The sequence below is a fragment of the Pseudophryne corroboree genome, chromosome 3 (assembly GCF_028390025.1).
Source record: "Pseudophryne corroboree isolate aPseCor3 chromosome 3, aPseCor3.hap2, whole genome shotgun sequence".
Taxonomy (NCBI): domain Eukaryota; kingdom Metazoa; phylum Chordata; class Amphibia; order Anura; family Myobatrachidae; genus Pseudophryne; species Pseudophryne corroboree.
Genome location: NC_086446.1, coordinates 3,465,407 through 3,482,620, shown reverse-complemented (window position 1 = coordinate 3,482,620; position 17,214 = coordinate 3,465,407). Strand labels below are relative to the sequence as shown.

The window sequence follows — 17,214 nt, the reverse complement described above, 5'->3', positions numbered from 1 at the left end:
GCGACCGGCAATAGCCTCAGCCTGGATGTGCAGTGCTGGGGTAGTGTGGTTGGATTCTCTGACTGAAAATATTGATACCCTGGATAGGGACAGTATTTTATTGACTCTAGAGCAATTAAAGGATGCGTTTCTTTATATGCGAGATGCTCAGAGAGATATGTGTACTCTAGCATCAAGAGTAAGCGCAATGTCCATATCTGCTAGAAGGAGTTTATGGACGCGACAGTGGTCAGGTGATGCGGATTCCAAGAGGCATATGGAAGTATTGCCATACAAAGGAGAGGAATTGTTTGGGGTAGGTCTTTCGGACCTGGTGGCCACGGCGACTGCCGGGAAATCCACTTTTTTACCTCAGACTCCTTCCCAACAGAAAAAGACACCGTCTTTTCAGCCGCAGTCCTTTCGTTCCTATAAAAAGCGACCAAAAGGACAGTCTTATCTGCCACGAGGCAGAGGTAAGGGTAAGAAGGGACAGCAAGCAGCCCCTGCCCAGGAACAGAAGCCCGCCCCGGCTTCTACAAAGCCATCAGCATGACGCTGGGGCTTTACAAGCGGACTTAGGAACGGTGGGGGGTCGGCTCAAGAATTTCAGCAATCAATGGGCGCTCTCACAGGTAGACCCGTGGGTCCTGCAGATAATATCTCAGGGGTACATGCTGGAGTTCGAGAGGTCTCCTCCGCGCCGTTTCCTAAAGTCTGCGTTACCAATGTCTCCCTCAGAAAGGACGTTGGTTGTGGAAGCCATTCACAAGCTGTATTCTCAGCAGGTGATAGTCAATGTACCCCTCTTACAACAGGGAAAGGGGTATTATTCCACACTATTTGTGGTACCGAAACCGGACGGTTCGGTAAGACCGATTCTAAATCTGAAGTCCTTGAATCTGTACATACAGAAATTCAAGTTCAAAATGGAGTCACTCAGAGCAGTGATAGCGAATCTGGAAGAAGGGGACTTCATGGTGTCCTTGGACATAAAAGATGCTTATCTACATGTCCCAATTTACCCTTCACACCAAGGGTATCTCAGGTTCGTGATACAAGACTGTCATTATCAGTTTCAAACGCTGCCGTTTGGTTTGTCCACGGCTCCTCGGGTCTTTACCAAGGTAATGACCGAAATGATGGTTCTTCTACGAAGAAAAGGCGTATTAATTATCCCGTACTTGGACGATCTCCTGATAAGGGCGAAGTCCAGAGAACAGCTGGAAGCCAGTGTGGCATTATCACAAGTAGTGCTTCGGCAACACGGGTGGATTTTAAATCTTCCAAAATCTCAATTGACTCCCACAACACAACTGTTGTTTTTGGGCATGATTCTGGACACGGTTCAGAAAAAGGTATTTCTCCCGGAGGAGAAAGCAAAGGAGCTATCCGAACTTGTCAGGAACCTCCTGAAACCAGGGACTGTGTCAGTACATCAATGCACGAGAGTCCTGGGAAAAATGGTGGCTTCGTACGAAGCGATTCCTTTCGGCAGATTCCATGCACGGACATTCCAGTGGGATCTACTGGACAAATGGTCCGGATCACATCTGCACATGCATCAGAGGATAACATTGTCACCGAGAACAAGATTGTCTCTCCTGTGGTGGTTACAGACGGCCCATCTGTTAGTGGGCCGCAGATTCGGCATACAGGACTGGGTCCTGGTGACTACGGATGCCAGCCTGCGAGGTTGGGGAGCAGTCACAAAGGGAAGAAACTTCCAGGGCGTGTGGTCAAACCTGGAAAAGTCTCTTCACATAAATATACTGGAGCTAAGAGCGATATACAATGCCCTAAGCCAAGCCAGACTTCTGCTTCAGAATCAGCCGGTGCTGATCCAGTCCGACAACATCACGGCAGTCGCCCACGTCAACCGACAAGGCGGCACGAGAAGCAGAAGTGCAATGACAGAAACTGCACGGATTCTGCGCTGGGCGGAGAATCATGTCGTAGCACTGTCAGCAGTGTTCATCCCGGGAGTGGACAACTGGGAAGCAGATTTCCGCAGCAGACACGACCTTCATCCGGGAGAGTGGGGACTTCATCCAGAAGTCTTCAACATGTTGGTGAACCTTTGGGAAAGACCAAAGGTGGACATGATGGCGTCTCGCCTCAACAAAAAGTTGGACAGGTATTGCGCCAGGTCAAGAGACCCACAGGCAATAGCTGTGGACGCTCTGATAACACCGTGGGTGTACCAGTCAGTATATGTGTTCCCTCCTCTGCCCCTCATACCAAAGGTACTGAGAATCATACGGAAAAGAGGAGTAAGAACAATACTGGTAGCCCCAGACTGGCCAAGAAGAACTTGGTATCCGGAACTTCAAGAGATGCTCACGGAGGATCCGTGGCCTCTACCTCTAAGAAGGGACCTGCTTCAACAGGGACCTTGTATGTTCCAAGACTTACCGCGACTGCGTTTGACGGCATGGCGGTTGAACGCCGGATTCTAAAAGAAAAAGGCATTCCTGAGGAAGTTATTCCTACTTTAATTAAAGCCAGGAAAGATGTGACCGCACAACATTATCACCGTATTTGGAGAAAATATGTTGCGTGGTGTGAGGCCAAAAAGGCTCCAACGGAAGAATTTCAATTGGGTCGATTCTTACATTTCCTGCAAGCAGGATTGTCTATGGGCCTAAAATTAGGGTCCATTAAAGTTCAAATATCGGCTTTATCAATTTCTTCCAGAAAGAATTGGCGTCAGTGCCTGAAGTACAAACTTTTGTAAAAGGTGTACTACATATACAACCCCCAATAGTGCCTCCAGTGGCACCATGGGACTTGAACGTGGTTCTAAATTTTCTCAAATCTCATTGGTTTGAACCCTTAAAATCGGTAGATTTAAAATACCTTACATGGAAAGTAACCATGTTATTGGCTCTGGCTTCGGCCAGGCGAGTTTCAGAATTGGCGGCTTTGTCATACAAAAGTCCATATCTGATTTTCCATTCGGACAGGGCAGAATTGCGGACACGTCCTCAATTTCTCCCTGAGGTGGTTTCGGCTTTTCACTTGAACCAGCCTATTGTGGTGCCTGCGGCGACTAGCGACTTGGAGGACTCCAAGTTACTGGACGTTGTCAGAGCATTAAAAATATACATTTCAAGGACAGCTGGAGTCAGAAAATCTGACTCGTTGTTTATATTGTATGCACCCAACAAGATGGGTGCTCCTGCGTCTAAACAGACGATTGCACGTTGGATCTGTAGCACAATCCAACTTGCACATTCTGTGGCAGGCATGCCACAGCCTAAATCTGTAAAGGCCCATTCCACAAGGAAAGTGGGCTCATTTTGGGCGGCTGCCCGAGGAGTCTCGGCATTACAACTTTGCCGAGCAGCTACGTGGTCAGGGGAGAACACGTTTGTAAAATTTTACAAATTTGATACTCTGGCTAAGGAGGACCTGGAGTTCTCTCATTCGGTGCTGCAGAGTCATCCGCACTCTCCCGCCCGTTTGGGAGCTTTGGTATAATCCCCATGGTCCTGACGGAGTCCCCAGCATCCACTAGGACGTTAGAGAAAATAAGAATTTACTTACCGATAATTCTATTTCTCGTAGTCCGTAGTGGATGCTGGGCGCCCATCCCAAGTGCGGATTGTCTGCAATACTTGTACATAGTTATTGTTACAAAAATCGGGTTATTGTTGTTGTAAGCCATCTTTTCAGAGGCTACTTCGTTTTGTTATCATACTGTTAACTGGGTTCAGATCACAAGTTGTACGGTGTGATTGGTGTGGCTGGTATGAGTCTTACCCGGGATTCAAGATCCTTCCTTATTGTGTACGCTCGTCCGGGCACAGTACCTAACTGAGGCTTGGAGGAGGGTCATAGGGGGAGGAGCCAGTACACACCATGTGACCTAAAGAGCTTTTTGGATGTGCCCTGTCTCCTGCGGAGCCCGCTATTCCCCATGGTCCTGACGGAGTCCCCAGCATCCACTACGGACTACGAGAAATAGAATTATCGGTAAGTAAATTCTTATTTTTTAAGGTTATGAACTTTTGTAAAACATTCCATTATGATGTGCAGTCACATGGGGGGGGGGGGTGCGCTGAGCGGCGTCACATGAGAGGCACAATATGGCTGACGTCTCCGCTATATTACACAGTGGGGCTGAGGGGTGTTTGGGGCTGCAGGAGAGACCCTGTGAGATTACTAGCCCTGGCACCACTATCACTGGGTCTGTGCGGAGCCAGAGGCGGCTATTAGGGGATCCCCATGGCCACTCCCAGCTCAGTGACATCACTGCGGCGGCGGCACTCTCAGTAGCGCTCAGTGACAGTGTAGTAACCGGTCTCTAATAGGGAGAGCTACTGCTATATTACCATAATATGTGTATGTGGCCACTAATAGCACATACACCCCACAGGCTAATACCGTGTGCACCTACACGTCACAGCGCCATGGCATGATGTAACAGCAGCTGTATGAGTGTCAGGGGTCCTCAGTCACTGACACCCACCTAGTGCTGTACAAGGGCTGCATCATGGGGACACTCACTATGGGGACAGTCACTACCATGGTAACAGGAAGTCTGGTCACTAAGGGGTTACCATGCAGAGCAGTCACCGCGGGGGAGGGAGGTCCTGCACTCATATACCGCCCCCTATATCACTAATCATCCCCCACACACACAGCTGGGAACCCCAGGCCGGAGCCCTCTGCAGCGGTACACCTCCGGAGCCCGGGACACGCCACTTCCGCTCTGTGCGTTCCACCCTACTTCCGCGTTTCCGCTCACTTCCGGTCCGTGCGGTCCACCACGCATTCATCCTGTGCGTTCCACTCCACTTCGGCGTATCACCTTCCACCCGGCCTAATCCCCGCCCCCTGTACACCATAACATCATCCGGGACTCTTGGTGGGAAGGAGCAGAGAGGAGACATCAGGTAATGGTGCAATATATTATTATACAGGAGGAGCAGCCCGTGGTGTCACGTTATTATTATACTGGGGGAGCAGCCTGTGGTGTCCTGTTATTATTAATATACAGGGGAAGCAGCATGTGGTGTCCTGTTATTATTAATATACAGGGAAAGCAGCCTGTGGTGTCCTGTTATTATTATTATTACTATACAGGGAGAGCAGCCTGTAGTAGTATTATTAGTGTTATTATTATTATTCAGGAGGAGCAGCCTGTGGTGTCCTGTTGTTATTATTATTCTACAGGAGGTTCAGCCTCTGGTGTCCTGTTATTATTTTTATACAGGAGGAGCAGCCAGTGGTGTGTTGTTGTTGTTGTTGTTGTTATTATTATTCAGGAGGAGCAGCCTGTGATGTCCTGTTGTTGTTATTATTCAGGGGGAGGAGCCTGTGATGTCGGCTGGTTCATGAACTTATGGGAATCACTGACCAGGGCCCTATGGCTGGGGACAAAGAGACTTATTAGTCGCTCAGTGTTACATATCTGACTATGTTACATGTCTTCTCTGTGATGTATATTAGATTGAATTTATTTCTAGGATCCCAAACCGTGAGGAACCAGAGTGTTTATTATATGTTACACGTTCTGTATTCTCACTGATCATTGAAGATGGACACGGAGAAGATTCAGAAGATGGAGAGGATAATAAATCTCTCCCTGGAGATCATCTACCTGCTGACTGGGGAGGTGAGGGGGATCTGGGAATATCACAGTGACATCACTTATAGCTATAGTTATAATATCAAGGGACATGACTGGGGAGGTGAAGGGATCTGGGACCGTCACAGTGACATCACATATCTATAGTTATAATACAGGGACATGACTGGGGATGTGAGGGGATCTGGGAGCGTCACAGTTACATCACTTATATCTAGAGCAGGCATTCCCAACCACGGTCCTCAAGGCACACCAACAGTGCAGGTTTTAGTGATATCCAGGCTGCAGCACAGATGGTTAAATCAAAATCACTGAGCTACTAATTAAGTCATCTGTGCTGCAGCCTGGATATCCCTTTAACCTGCACTGTTAGTGTGCCTTGAGGACCGTGGTTGGGAATGCCTGATCTATAGTAATAATACAGGGACATGACTGGGGAGGTGAGGGGATCTGGAATTGTCACAGTGACATCCTTTATAGTAATTATACAAGGACATGACTGGGGGAGGTGAGAAGATCTGGGAGCTTCACAGTAACATCGCCTATATATAATAGTAATACTGGGACATAACTAGGAAGGCGAGGGGGTCTGGGATTGTCAAAGTGACAGCACTTATATGTATAGTATTAATACAGGCCAATCAGTGGACAGTATCTAGGCAGCACCTGTGTGACCAATCCCATGGGATAGCAGGGTATTTCTGGGTCCAGCTTGGTGCATTCAGATGGCAGTGCAACGCCTGCCACAGCTAGTCTGCTAACTAGCGCTCTGTGTATCCATGAGTCTTGAGTCCTGCTCTTAGAAGCTGGTTCCTATTCTGTATCTGGCATTTTCACTTCAGGCATTCTATCCGTGTGTCTCGGCACCTCCAGTTTGGAAGCTGAGTCTCCTCGTGTTCAGCAGCTGTTCCGTCCTGCCTCAACCATTGTCCAACTGCCCACTAATTTGTACCGACCAGAGTGAACCCAGTCCCGACATGAATCACGGGACACCGGTTTCAACACCTGCTCCAGTCCGGGGACAGTCCATCACGAGTTCTAAGTGCAACCTTCTTTTATTCTTCTACTATGAGCTTCTTCAGTATTGATTATTGCTTCACTACATGCGAAGAAACTTCGTTCAGCCAGTTCACCTCCATCCAGGAAAGCCCGTTTCTCAAACAGAATCCAGTCCGGAAATATCAGTTCCAGATAGTACATGCGTGACAGTTTGCAGTGGCCAAATGGATCCGTCTGGAGCTAAGGTCCTGAGTACAGACCTCCTGCAAACTTTTGCCTCCCATCTGGAGAGACTATTGCTACATTTAGGAAAATCTTTGAACTCGGCAGACTCTCTTCAGCGTCTCCGCCAAGGAAATCGAAACCATGGGACAATATGTCATCCAGTTTCAGACACTCGCCTCAGAGCTCCCTTAGAACAAAGAGGCCCTCAACTCCGCCTTCTGGAATGGGCTGTCTGAGCGCCTAAAAGATAACTTGGTGACCCGTGATCTTCCTACCACATTGGAAGAATTGATCTCTTTATGTAATAAAGTAGACCTGAGATTTCGTGAACGTGAGATTGATAAAAACCGGGTCAAACGTTTCAAGTCTCGGGTTAGTCCACCTCCCATCCCATCATTCACGGAAGCCATTGAAGAACCCATGCAAATCAACTGTGCTCGTTTAACACCAGAGGAGTGGCTGAGACGTCGCAAACACTTGTGTATGTACATTGGGGAGTCTGGGCACCTCGTAGCCTCCTGCTCACAGAGACCAGGAAACTTCAGTTCCTAACTGGTCGAGGAAAAGCCAGGTTAGGAGTCCTTTCTCATTCTCCAAAAACTCTGACTCCGAGATCCTTGTCTGTTGGAGTTATCACATGAAATAATTTCTGTCCCCACTCCTCTAGATTCCCTAGCCGGAGGGAATTTAATTTAGTCCGATATCGTTTAGAAACACCAAATACCCACTCAGCCGTTGGCACACTACATTATTCTCCTAGCTGTGGATAATAATCGTATTACCCATGGAACAGTCACCTGTCGGACCCTGCCTCTACAAATTCGGGAAGGGGCACTTCACGTGGAACAAATAGAACTTCTAGTAATCTCCAAGGCTTCCCATGGAACAGTTTTAGGCCTTTCCTGGCTTCTGAGACATTATTCCAAATTCGACTGGACAAACATGCAAACTTTCTCGGGACCAATCCTGTCTTTCATCTTGTGTGCTCGCAGGCCGTCCCCTTCGGAATACCAGTTATGATCTCTCAAACCCATTACCTATTCAGTGCTCTGCTTTATAGAGACGTTTTCAGTAAACAAAGTGCTGACTTCTTGACGCCCCATAGGCATTGGGACTACGCAATCGAGTTGCTACCACCGCGAGGATGCACCTACCCTTTGTACTTTCCAGAAACCAAATCCATGTCTGAATATATGCAGGAGAACCTTAGTAAAGGATTCATTCCCCCTTCCACTTCACCGGATGGAGCCGTGTTTCCCTTTGTGAAGAAAAAGGATGGGGCTTAAGATCTTGCATAGAATATAGGGGTCTGAATGAGATCACAGTTGAGAACCGCTATCCACTGCCTTTGATCACAGAACTTTTTGATAGAGTCAAAGGATCCTCAGTCTTTACTAAACTAGACCTGAGGTGAGCTTACATCTTAATCCGGATCCGCGCTTGTGATGAATGGAAGACTACATTTATCACCATATATGGGCACTATGAGTGTTTATTTTTGCCGTTTGGCCATAGTAATGCTCCCGCCGTCTTTCAACATTTTATCAATTAAATATTGTCACGATCCGGGTATCTGGACGCCATTAGTTGCCTTTCAGATGTCTCCTGAGGCTGGCTCAGCGTTCCAAGGCCGGATCCCATTTGTTTCTACATGCTGCATATCCCTCCTGTCACGCTGAGACGCTGTAACAGCGCCGCCATGTTTAAATCCTGCATGGTGTCTCCCATCCTCTGTGGCCTCCGCCGCCGCTCCTGTGTTATAGTTGCAGGTTGTCAGAGTGATGCTTCATGTCTGCCGCGGCCTCCGCTGTCATCCACGAGTCTCAGCATACACTTGTCAAACTGGCGTCTCCTGTCCTCTGCTGCCGGCGCCGCCATTACTGCTAGTTTCCACATGGTTTCCAAACCAGCTTTCCCTCCAAGTTCTAACATGGGTGCAGCCATGTTGGATCCAATCACATGTCTCAGTTCCTCCAATCCACTGCCTCTGGAAATCTGCATAATTGCCCAGCCAATGCCTGCTTTGCTGCAGGTATAAGTATCCTGTGCCTGGGCCAGGAAATGGTCAGTGCTTTGTTTGTCATACCTTGTTCCAGTCTCTCTCTCCTGTGGCTGTTTCTCCAGGTTCCAGCTCCTGTCTCCAGCATCCACTAAAAGACCCGCACCTGCCTACCATCCTGCGGTGCAGCCTGACTCTGCAGTCCTCCGTGGCTGATCCAGCTCCCAGTTTCCAGCTATTAACTCATCTGCTTCCAGCAGTCCGCTTCCAGCAGATTCCAGCTCCTTTAAAGTGCCGGTGTTGTTCCAGCGGATCCCTACTTACCAGCAGTATCCACTACCACCGGTAACCATCCTTCAACTCCTCTGTTTCCACGCTCCCTAGCATCTTACAGTATCCACTCCGTGTTTCATCACCTGGCTGGTTCCATCCAGCACTCACTCCGTGTCTTACCACCTGGCTGGTTCTATCCATCAAATACAACAGCTTATTCAAGTTACCAACTTTATTCATTACATCTACTGGCATGTTCCTCGGCTATCTTCACTACTACAGCCAGGCCTGGTAAGGTTATTTCATCAAAGGACTTTAACAGCTGTTCTTTAACCTACTAGTGCTCTGTGATACCTTCCATGGTAAAAGTGTTCCAGGAACTATATTATTTGCCATTGCCATTATTTGCTGTCTGTTATTACACGGAGTCTGTTAATAAACTTTTATTTTACTTTTACCTGGTTGTCATGGTCACACCTTCGGGTTTCCTTTAACACTTACATGTCCAGGGGTCTTATTAAACCTCCCCGGTTTAAGTTCCTTTCAGTCCCTACAACTGAGGCTTCCTCCTGTCAGCCAAAACCCTCAGTTGTGACAAATATTTTGCGACATGCTTTACAAGTTTGTAGTGGTCTACCTGGATGACATCCTGATCTTTTCATCAGATATAGAGTCACATCGCCAAAAAGTTTGCAAGGTTCTTCAGAGACTGCGATAAAATCAACTTAAATGCAAAATGGAGAAGTGTGTATTTGAGGTAACCACCATTCCATTCCTTGGTCATAATCTCCGCCTCCGGTCTCATAATGGATCCAGAGAAAGTTCTTGCTATCCTTAACTGGACCCAACCTACCACAAACGGTTTCCTGGATTCGCTAACTACTACCATAAATTCATCAATGGTTTCTCAACTATAGTAGATCCCATAGTTGCTCTCACCGGAAAAGGAGCCAATCCGTCACGATGGTCACCTGAAGCGGTATCCACGTTTCAACTTCTCAAAGAGGCCTTCACTTCAGCCCCAGTGTTCCAGCAACCGGATACCAGCAAACCATTTCTGCTGGAAGTGGATGCTTCTTCAGAGGCTGTAGGGGTGGTCCTCTCACAGAGGACTGCAGATAATTCATTACATCCCTGTGGGTTTTTCTCAAGGAAATTTTTGTTAGCTGAAAAAAAAAACTATGCAATTGGCGAACAAGAACTCTTGGCCGTGAAACTTGCTTTAGAGGAATGGCACAATCTTCTGGAAGGATCTCAACAACCTGTGACAATTTATACTGACCACAAAATGTAATCTTCTTGAAGAACCGCCATTGTCTCAATCCCTGGTTGGCTTGTTGGGTCATTTTTCTTTTCATGTTTCGATTTCACACTAACATACCATCCCAGGGGAATATTTACTAAGCTCCCGATTTTGTTCGATTTGGGGGTTTTCTTTCAAAGAGTCATCTGTGGAATTTACTAAACACAGTGATTAGGGCATTCGTATTTGTTTTAACTGTAGAGTTCACAAATACGAATGAATACACCATCTGTCAAACACCCCTGTTATTTTATACAACTCGGTAATTTACTAATAATTCATATTCACAATTACTGCCGGCAATAGCCAAAAACTGACGGAAAATGTTAGAATTCGTAAATAAAAAAAAGCAGTTTTCAAATAGACCTGAACGGATCAGTGAGATCCATGCATGCTTATCAGTAGGAAGGGGTGTGAATGGGTTAAAAATCGGAAAAAAAATTGTGTGTGGTCCCCCCTCCTAAGCATAACCACCCTCGGGCTCTTTGAGCCGGTCCTGGTTGAAAAAATACAGGGAAAAAAATAACTGGGGTCCCCCATATTTAAACAACCAGCACCGGGCTCTGTGTCCGGTCCTGGTTCAAAAAATATGGGGGGGGAAAGCTCGTAGGTGTCCCCTGTATTTTTTAAACCAGCACCGGGCTCCACTAGCCAGAGAGAGAATTCCACAGCTGGGGGACACTTTGATGTAGGTCCCTGTAGCTGTGGCATTAACCCCCAACTAGTCACCCCTGGCCGGGGTACCCTGGAGGAGTGGGAGCCCCTTAAATCAAGAGGTCTCCCCCTCCAGCAACTCAAGGGCCAGGGGTGAAGCCCGAAGCTGCCCCCCCCCCCCCCCCATCTGTGGGCGGTGGATGTGAGGCTGATAGCCATTGTGTAAATTTAAAGAATATGTTTTTTTGTAGAAAAACTACAAGTCCCGGCAAGCCTCCTCCGCAAGCTGGTACTTGGAGAACCACAAGTACCAGCATGCGGGAAAATAACGGGCCCGCAGGTACCTGTAGTTCTACTACAATAAAAATACCCCCAAAAATACACAACACACACCGTGATAGTACAAGTTTAATTGACATACATGCACACTTACACACATACTTACCTATGTTGACACGGAGCACCTCGGTCCCTTTGTCCACATAGAATCCACAGGGTACCTGTAAATAGAAATTATACTTACAAACAATCCGGCGTCGTTCTGTCCTCTTCATTGACTTTGTGATCCACGTACTTGTTTAAAATAAAATAAAAATTAAAAACCCGGTCCACGCTACTAAAGGGGTTCCATGTCTACACATGGAACCCCTTTCCCCAACCGACGGGACCCCCTGTGACTTCTGTCAGTGAAGGTCCCGCCAGCCAATCAGGGAGCGCCATGTCATGGCACTCTCTTGATTGGCTGTGTGCTCCTGCACTGTCAATAAGAAGGAGCGCACTAGTTACAATGTAGCTTAGCGCAGCTCCATTATAACCAATGATGGGTAATTTGCGGTCTGCGGTTAACCGCAAAGTTAATTGGGGTGGCCAGGGGTGACAAGTTGGGGGGGTATTGCCACGGCCGCAGGGACCAGTATAAAAGTGTCCCCCGGCAGTGGCATTATCTCTCTGGCTAGTGGAGCCCGGTGCTGGTTTAAAAAATACGAGGGACCCCTACGTGTTTTCTCCCCCGTATTTTTTGAACCAGGACCGGACGCAGAGCCCGAGGCTGGTTATGCTTAGGAGGGGGGACCCCACGCAAACTTTGTTTCTATTTATACCACTTTCCACACTTCATGTAATGCACACAATGAAGCCCTGCACGGATCTCACTGATCCGGCCGGGATTCATTGTGTTAAGTCCGGCAGTGTTTTACTAATCACTCCCGTAAAAAACTGCCCGACAATACGAATCACATGGACATCGGAAAATACAAAAGAAGACAGCTCGGTAGCTTAGTAAATTACACGCACTTTTTTTCAAAAAGTTGAAAAAAACAACACGACCGATACAATTCGAGATTAAACTCCCACCAAATCGACACAAATACGAATCTTCGTAAATATACCCCCGGTTCCCAGAATAAAAAAGTGGATGTGTTATCCTGGTCCCTCTGCCCTGAGGAGAGTTTGTAAGTCCACCTCCCTAGTCTAGTGCTAAGCCCAACAGTTTTTACCACAACCACAGTTCAACCTCCTATTGGGAAGACCTGATCCACCTGATCTTCGTAAAAAAAAAAAAACCTTCTTATCTGGTCTCATGCTTCCCAGTTTTCTGGCCATGCTGGAATCCACAAGATCCCAGAGATTGTGCAGCGATCCTACTGGTGGCCTTCCATGAGATCTGATATCTCTGACTTTATGTCTTCCTTTATCAAGTGTTCTTCGCATAGAATATCCTGTCAAGCACCATGGGTCCACTCCACGTTCCTCTCCGACCATGGACCCATTTGTCAATGGATTTTATTACGGACTTCCCTAACACCAAAGATTTCACTACAATTTGGGTGATCATTGACTGCTTTTAATTTTTTTTTTAAAATGGCTCACTTCATTCCCCTCAAAGGATTACCCTCCACTCCAGAATTAGTGTGGCTCTTTATTTCTACTGTCTTCAAGTTAAATGGATTGCCTACAGAAATGATATCTGATCGAGGTGTCCAGTTTTGTAGCCAAATTTTGGAAGTCTCTTTGTTCTGTATTTCAAATCAAACTGCATATCACCCACAAACTAATGTTCAGACAGAAAGAGTTAATCAGGACCTGGAAACTTTCCTTCGCTTATACTTATCTTCTCAAGATGACTTGATAGAGCTACTCCCATGGCCAGAATTTGCTGATAATAATTCTAATCACTCCTCCAAAACCACTCCGTTTTTCATTGTGTATGACCTGCACCCACAAGTTCCAGAATTTCTTAGCCTACCCACTCGAGACCTCCCAGCAGTTGATTCTTCTGTTCATCAATTTTCAAAAATTTGGAAGCAAGTACATACGGCTCTTCCCAAGTCTTCACGCTGACAAAAAGAGACGAGCAGTGCCCAGTCTTAAAATTGGAGATCTAGTGTGGCTGTCTACTCGGAATTTAAGGCTCCGAGTTCCGTCAGTGAAATTCGCCTCTCGTTTCATTGGACCGTTTCCTGTTCAAAAAGTCATCAATCCAGTGGCCTTTAAACTCAAGCTCACTTCGTATTTATGAATTCCTAACTCATTCAATAGTTCTCTTCTGAAGCCTTTAATTCAGAATCTATTTCAAAAGAAGCTTCCTCGATCTAGAGTCCTTACTGATAGAGGAATAGAGTTCGAGCTTAAGGAAATAGTGGATTCCCGAGGCGTTATGGTCATCTGCAATACCTCTTGGATTAGTGAACAACACAAGATCTCACACCTTGAGGAAGATAACCTTTGTTATCGAAACGCGTCGGTGAAGGTAGCAGGACGTATGTGGATCTCTCGCCTGGCTGTGGATGATCACTCCTGGGGACGCCTGGTTGTAATCTTAAACAAACTTTTTTGTCTACTCTTGTGTAGACCACTCAGTCTGGTGAGAATCTACCTTTTAGAGATCTTGTATTCAGATGCCTGTGCAACGTGTGCCACAGCTAGTCTGCAAGCTTGTGCTCTATGCTCCCAGATTCCTGCGCTTAGAACCTGGTCGCTATCCTGTATCCTGCAGTTCCACTACAGGCATCCTGTGTCTCCACACCTCCAGTTTGGAAGCTGAGGCTCCTCGTGTTCAGCAGATGTTCCATTCTGCCTCAGTCTTGTCCAGCTGACCGCAAATTCATGCTGGCCAGCGTGAACTCAATCCTGACACGGTTCACGGGACACCGGTTTCAACACCCGCCCCATTCTGGGGACAGTCCAGCATGAGTTCTAAGTGCTACCTTCTTTTATTCTTTTACTAAGAGCTTCTTCAGTCTTGATTATTGCTTCACTACATGCGAAGGAACTTCATCCAGCTAGTCCACCTCCATCCAGGAGAGCCCGTTTGTCAAACCGAATCCAGTCCGGAAATATCAGTTCCAGCTGCTACTTCCGTGACAACAGGGACATGACTGGTGAGGTGAGGGGATCTGGGAGTGTCTCAGTGACAGCACTTATATCTATAGCAATTATACAGGGACATGACTGGGGAAGTGAGGGCGATCAGGCAGTGTGTGCAGTGATATTTGCTTTCTCCCCCAATACACAGGAATACACATTAGTGAGGAAGACATCTGGCGAGTATGAGACAACCAGCAGTCGCCCCCTTGTGTCAGGAGGACTAAGCAGGACCCAGAGCCCCATCCCGGTGCCTCCATTTTACTCACTGATACATGAGAGAGACAATGACCAGGAGATCCTGGAACTCACCAACAAGATCATTCAGCTGCTGACTGGAGAGGTGACTGCTGGGAATGGGACATTATACAGTAACACCAGGGGATGTGTCTGGGTGATGACTGGAGAGGTGACTGCAAGAAATGGGGCATTATACAGTAACACCAGGGGATGTGTCTGGGTGATGACTGGAGAGGTGACTGCTGGGAATGGGTCATTATACAGTAACACCAGGGGATGTGTCTGGCTGATGACTGGAGAGGTGACTGCTGGGAATGGGGCATTATACAGTAACACCAGCGGATGTGTCTGGGTGATGACTGGAGAGGTGACTGCTGGGAATGGGGCATTATACAGTAACACCAGCGGATGTGTCTGGGTGATGACTGGAGAGGTGACTGCTGGGAATGGGGCATTATACAGTAACACCAGCGGATGTGTCTGGGTGATGACTGGAGAGGTGACTGCTGGGAATGGTGTATTATACAGTAACACCAGGGGACGTGTCTGGGTGATGACTGGAGAGGTGACTGCTGGCAATGGTGCTTTATACAGTAACACCAGGGGACGTGTCTGGGTGATGACTGGAGAGGTGACTGACGGGAATGGGGCATTATACAGTAACACCAGGGGACGTGTCTGGGTGATGACTGGAGAGGTGACTGACGGGAATGGGGTATTATACAGTAACACTAGGGGGCGTGTCTGGGTGAATTCTGGAGCGGTGACTGCTGGGAGTGGGACATTATACAGTAACACCAGGGGATGTGTCTGGGTGATGACTGGAGAGGTGACTGCTGGGAATGGGACATTATACAGTAACACCGGGGGATGTGTCTGGGTGATGACTGTATCACTCTGTGTCTATGTCTCCATGCAGGAGGGGGAGTATATAGAGGAACACAGGGATTTGTACAAGGACGTGATGATGGAGAATCACCGGCCCCTCACATCACTGGGTAAGAGGAGACTGTTGTGTATTGTACAGGGGAGAGCAGGTATGGGGGCCCTATGGTGGTCATTCCGAGTTGTCAAAATCACATTTTATTTGTACTTTAAAAATAAGTCAGATCCAATGTTTTTTTATATAGGTAGTACGCCATTGCCTATGTCTTCACTTACAAATATCATCATTTATTTCTCCTTCATCCACTAGGGGACACTGGAGTATGGCCCTCATTCCGAGTTGTTCGCTCGTTATTTTTTTCTTGCAACTGAGCGATAAGTCGCTAATGCGCATGCGCAATGTCCGCACTGCGACTGCGCCAAGTAAATTGGCTATGCAGTTAGGTATTTTACTCACGGCATTACAAGGTTTTTTCTTCGTTCTGGTGATCGTAATGTGATTGACAGGAAGTGGGTGTTTCTGGGCGGAAACTGGTCGTTTTATGGGCGTGTGGGAAAAAACGCTACCGTTTCTGGGAAAAACGCGGGAGCGGCTGGAGAAACGGAGGAGTGTCTGGGCGAACGCTGGGTGTGTTTGTAACGTCAAACCAGGAACGACAAGCACTGAACTGATCGCAGATGCCGAGTAAGTCTCGAGCTACTCAGAAACTGCTAAGAATCTTTCGTTCGCAGTTTTGATAAGCTAAGATTCACTCCCAGTAGGCGGCGGCTTAGCTTGTGCAAAGCTGCTAAAAGCAGCTTGCGAGCGAACAACTCGGAATTACCACCTATATACACACATCACCTGATAATCACATATATACACTGTACTCAGTCACTGTGTGTCTCCTACAGATGGGCCCAGTAACAGAGATACCCCAGAGAGATGTCCCCATCCTCTGTATTCCCAGGATTGTACAGAGGAGAATCACAGGATCCCACAGGAGGTTGAGGTAGGTGGATTTAAGGTCTCACCAATATACCAACGTGACTGTCTTTTAATGATGTGTAGTGGAGCTGTGTGTTTTATACACTGATATCACACTGTTTACTCTCAATGAATTCAGACTTTATTATTTTATTGGTTATTTAGAGCGAAGATCTGATGGATATTAAGGTAGAAGATACAGAGGGAGAAGAAGAGACGTATGTGACTGATATGAAGGCAGAAGATATAGAGGGAGAAGAAGTGACATATGTGACTGATATAAAGGCAGAAGATATAGAGGGCGAAGAAGAGACGAATGTGACTGATATGAAGGCAGAAGATATAGAGGGAGAAGAAGAGACATATGTGACTGATATTAAGGCAGAAGATATAGAGGGAGAAGAAGAGACGAATGTGACTGATATGAAGGCAGAAGATATAGAGGGAGAAGAAGAGACGTATGTGACTGATATAAAGAAAGAAGATATAGAGGGGGAAGAAGAGACGTATGTGACTGATATAAAGGCAGAAGATATAGAGGGAGAAGAAGAGACGTATGTGACTGATATAAAGGCAGAAGATACAGAGGGAAAAGAAGAGACGTATGTGACTGATATAAAGAAAGAAGATATAGAGGGAGAAGAAGAGACGTATGTGAGGGCTGATCAGCAGTGTAAGGAGGAGACAACCCCTACAGATACCAGCACACGTAAGTAATAAACATGAGATGA

General features: G+C 47.0%; 1 protein-coding gene across 2 annotated transcripts in view; it reads left to right on the top strand.

Moving 5' to 3' along the window:
• The first annotated feature begins 4,804 nt into the window (after window positions 1-4,804).
• Window positions 4,805-17,214, top strand: part of LOC135054489 (oocyte zinc finger protein XlCOF7.1-like) — a 35,949-nt gene continuing 23,539 nt past the window's right edge. For both annotated transcript variants that reach the window (XM_063957597.1, XM_063957596.1), the window contains exons 1-6: window positions 4,805-4,880; window positions 5,454-5,602; window positions 14,543-14,734; window positions 15,551-15,629; window positions 16,411-16,508; window positions 16,649-17,192. In XM_063957597.1, coding sequence (XP_063813667.1) covers window positions 5,525-5,602; window positions 14,543-14,734; window positions 15,551-15,629; window positions 16,411-16,508; window positions 16,649-17,192 — 991 coding nt within the window. In that variant the 5' untranslated portion in view covers window positions 4,805-4,880; window positions 5,454-5,524. The remainder of the gene's footprint in view (window positions 4,881-5,453; window positions 5,603-14,542; window positions 14,735-15,550; window positions 15,630-16,410; window positions 16,509-16,648; window positions 17,193-17,214) is intronic.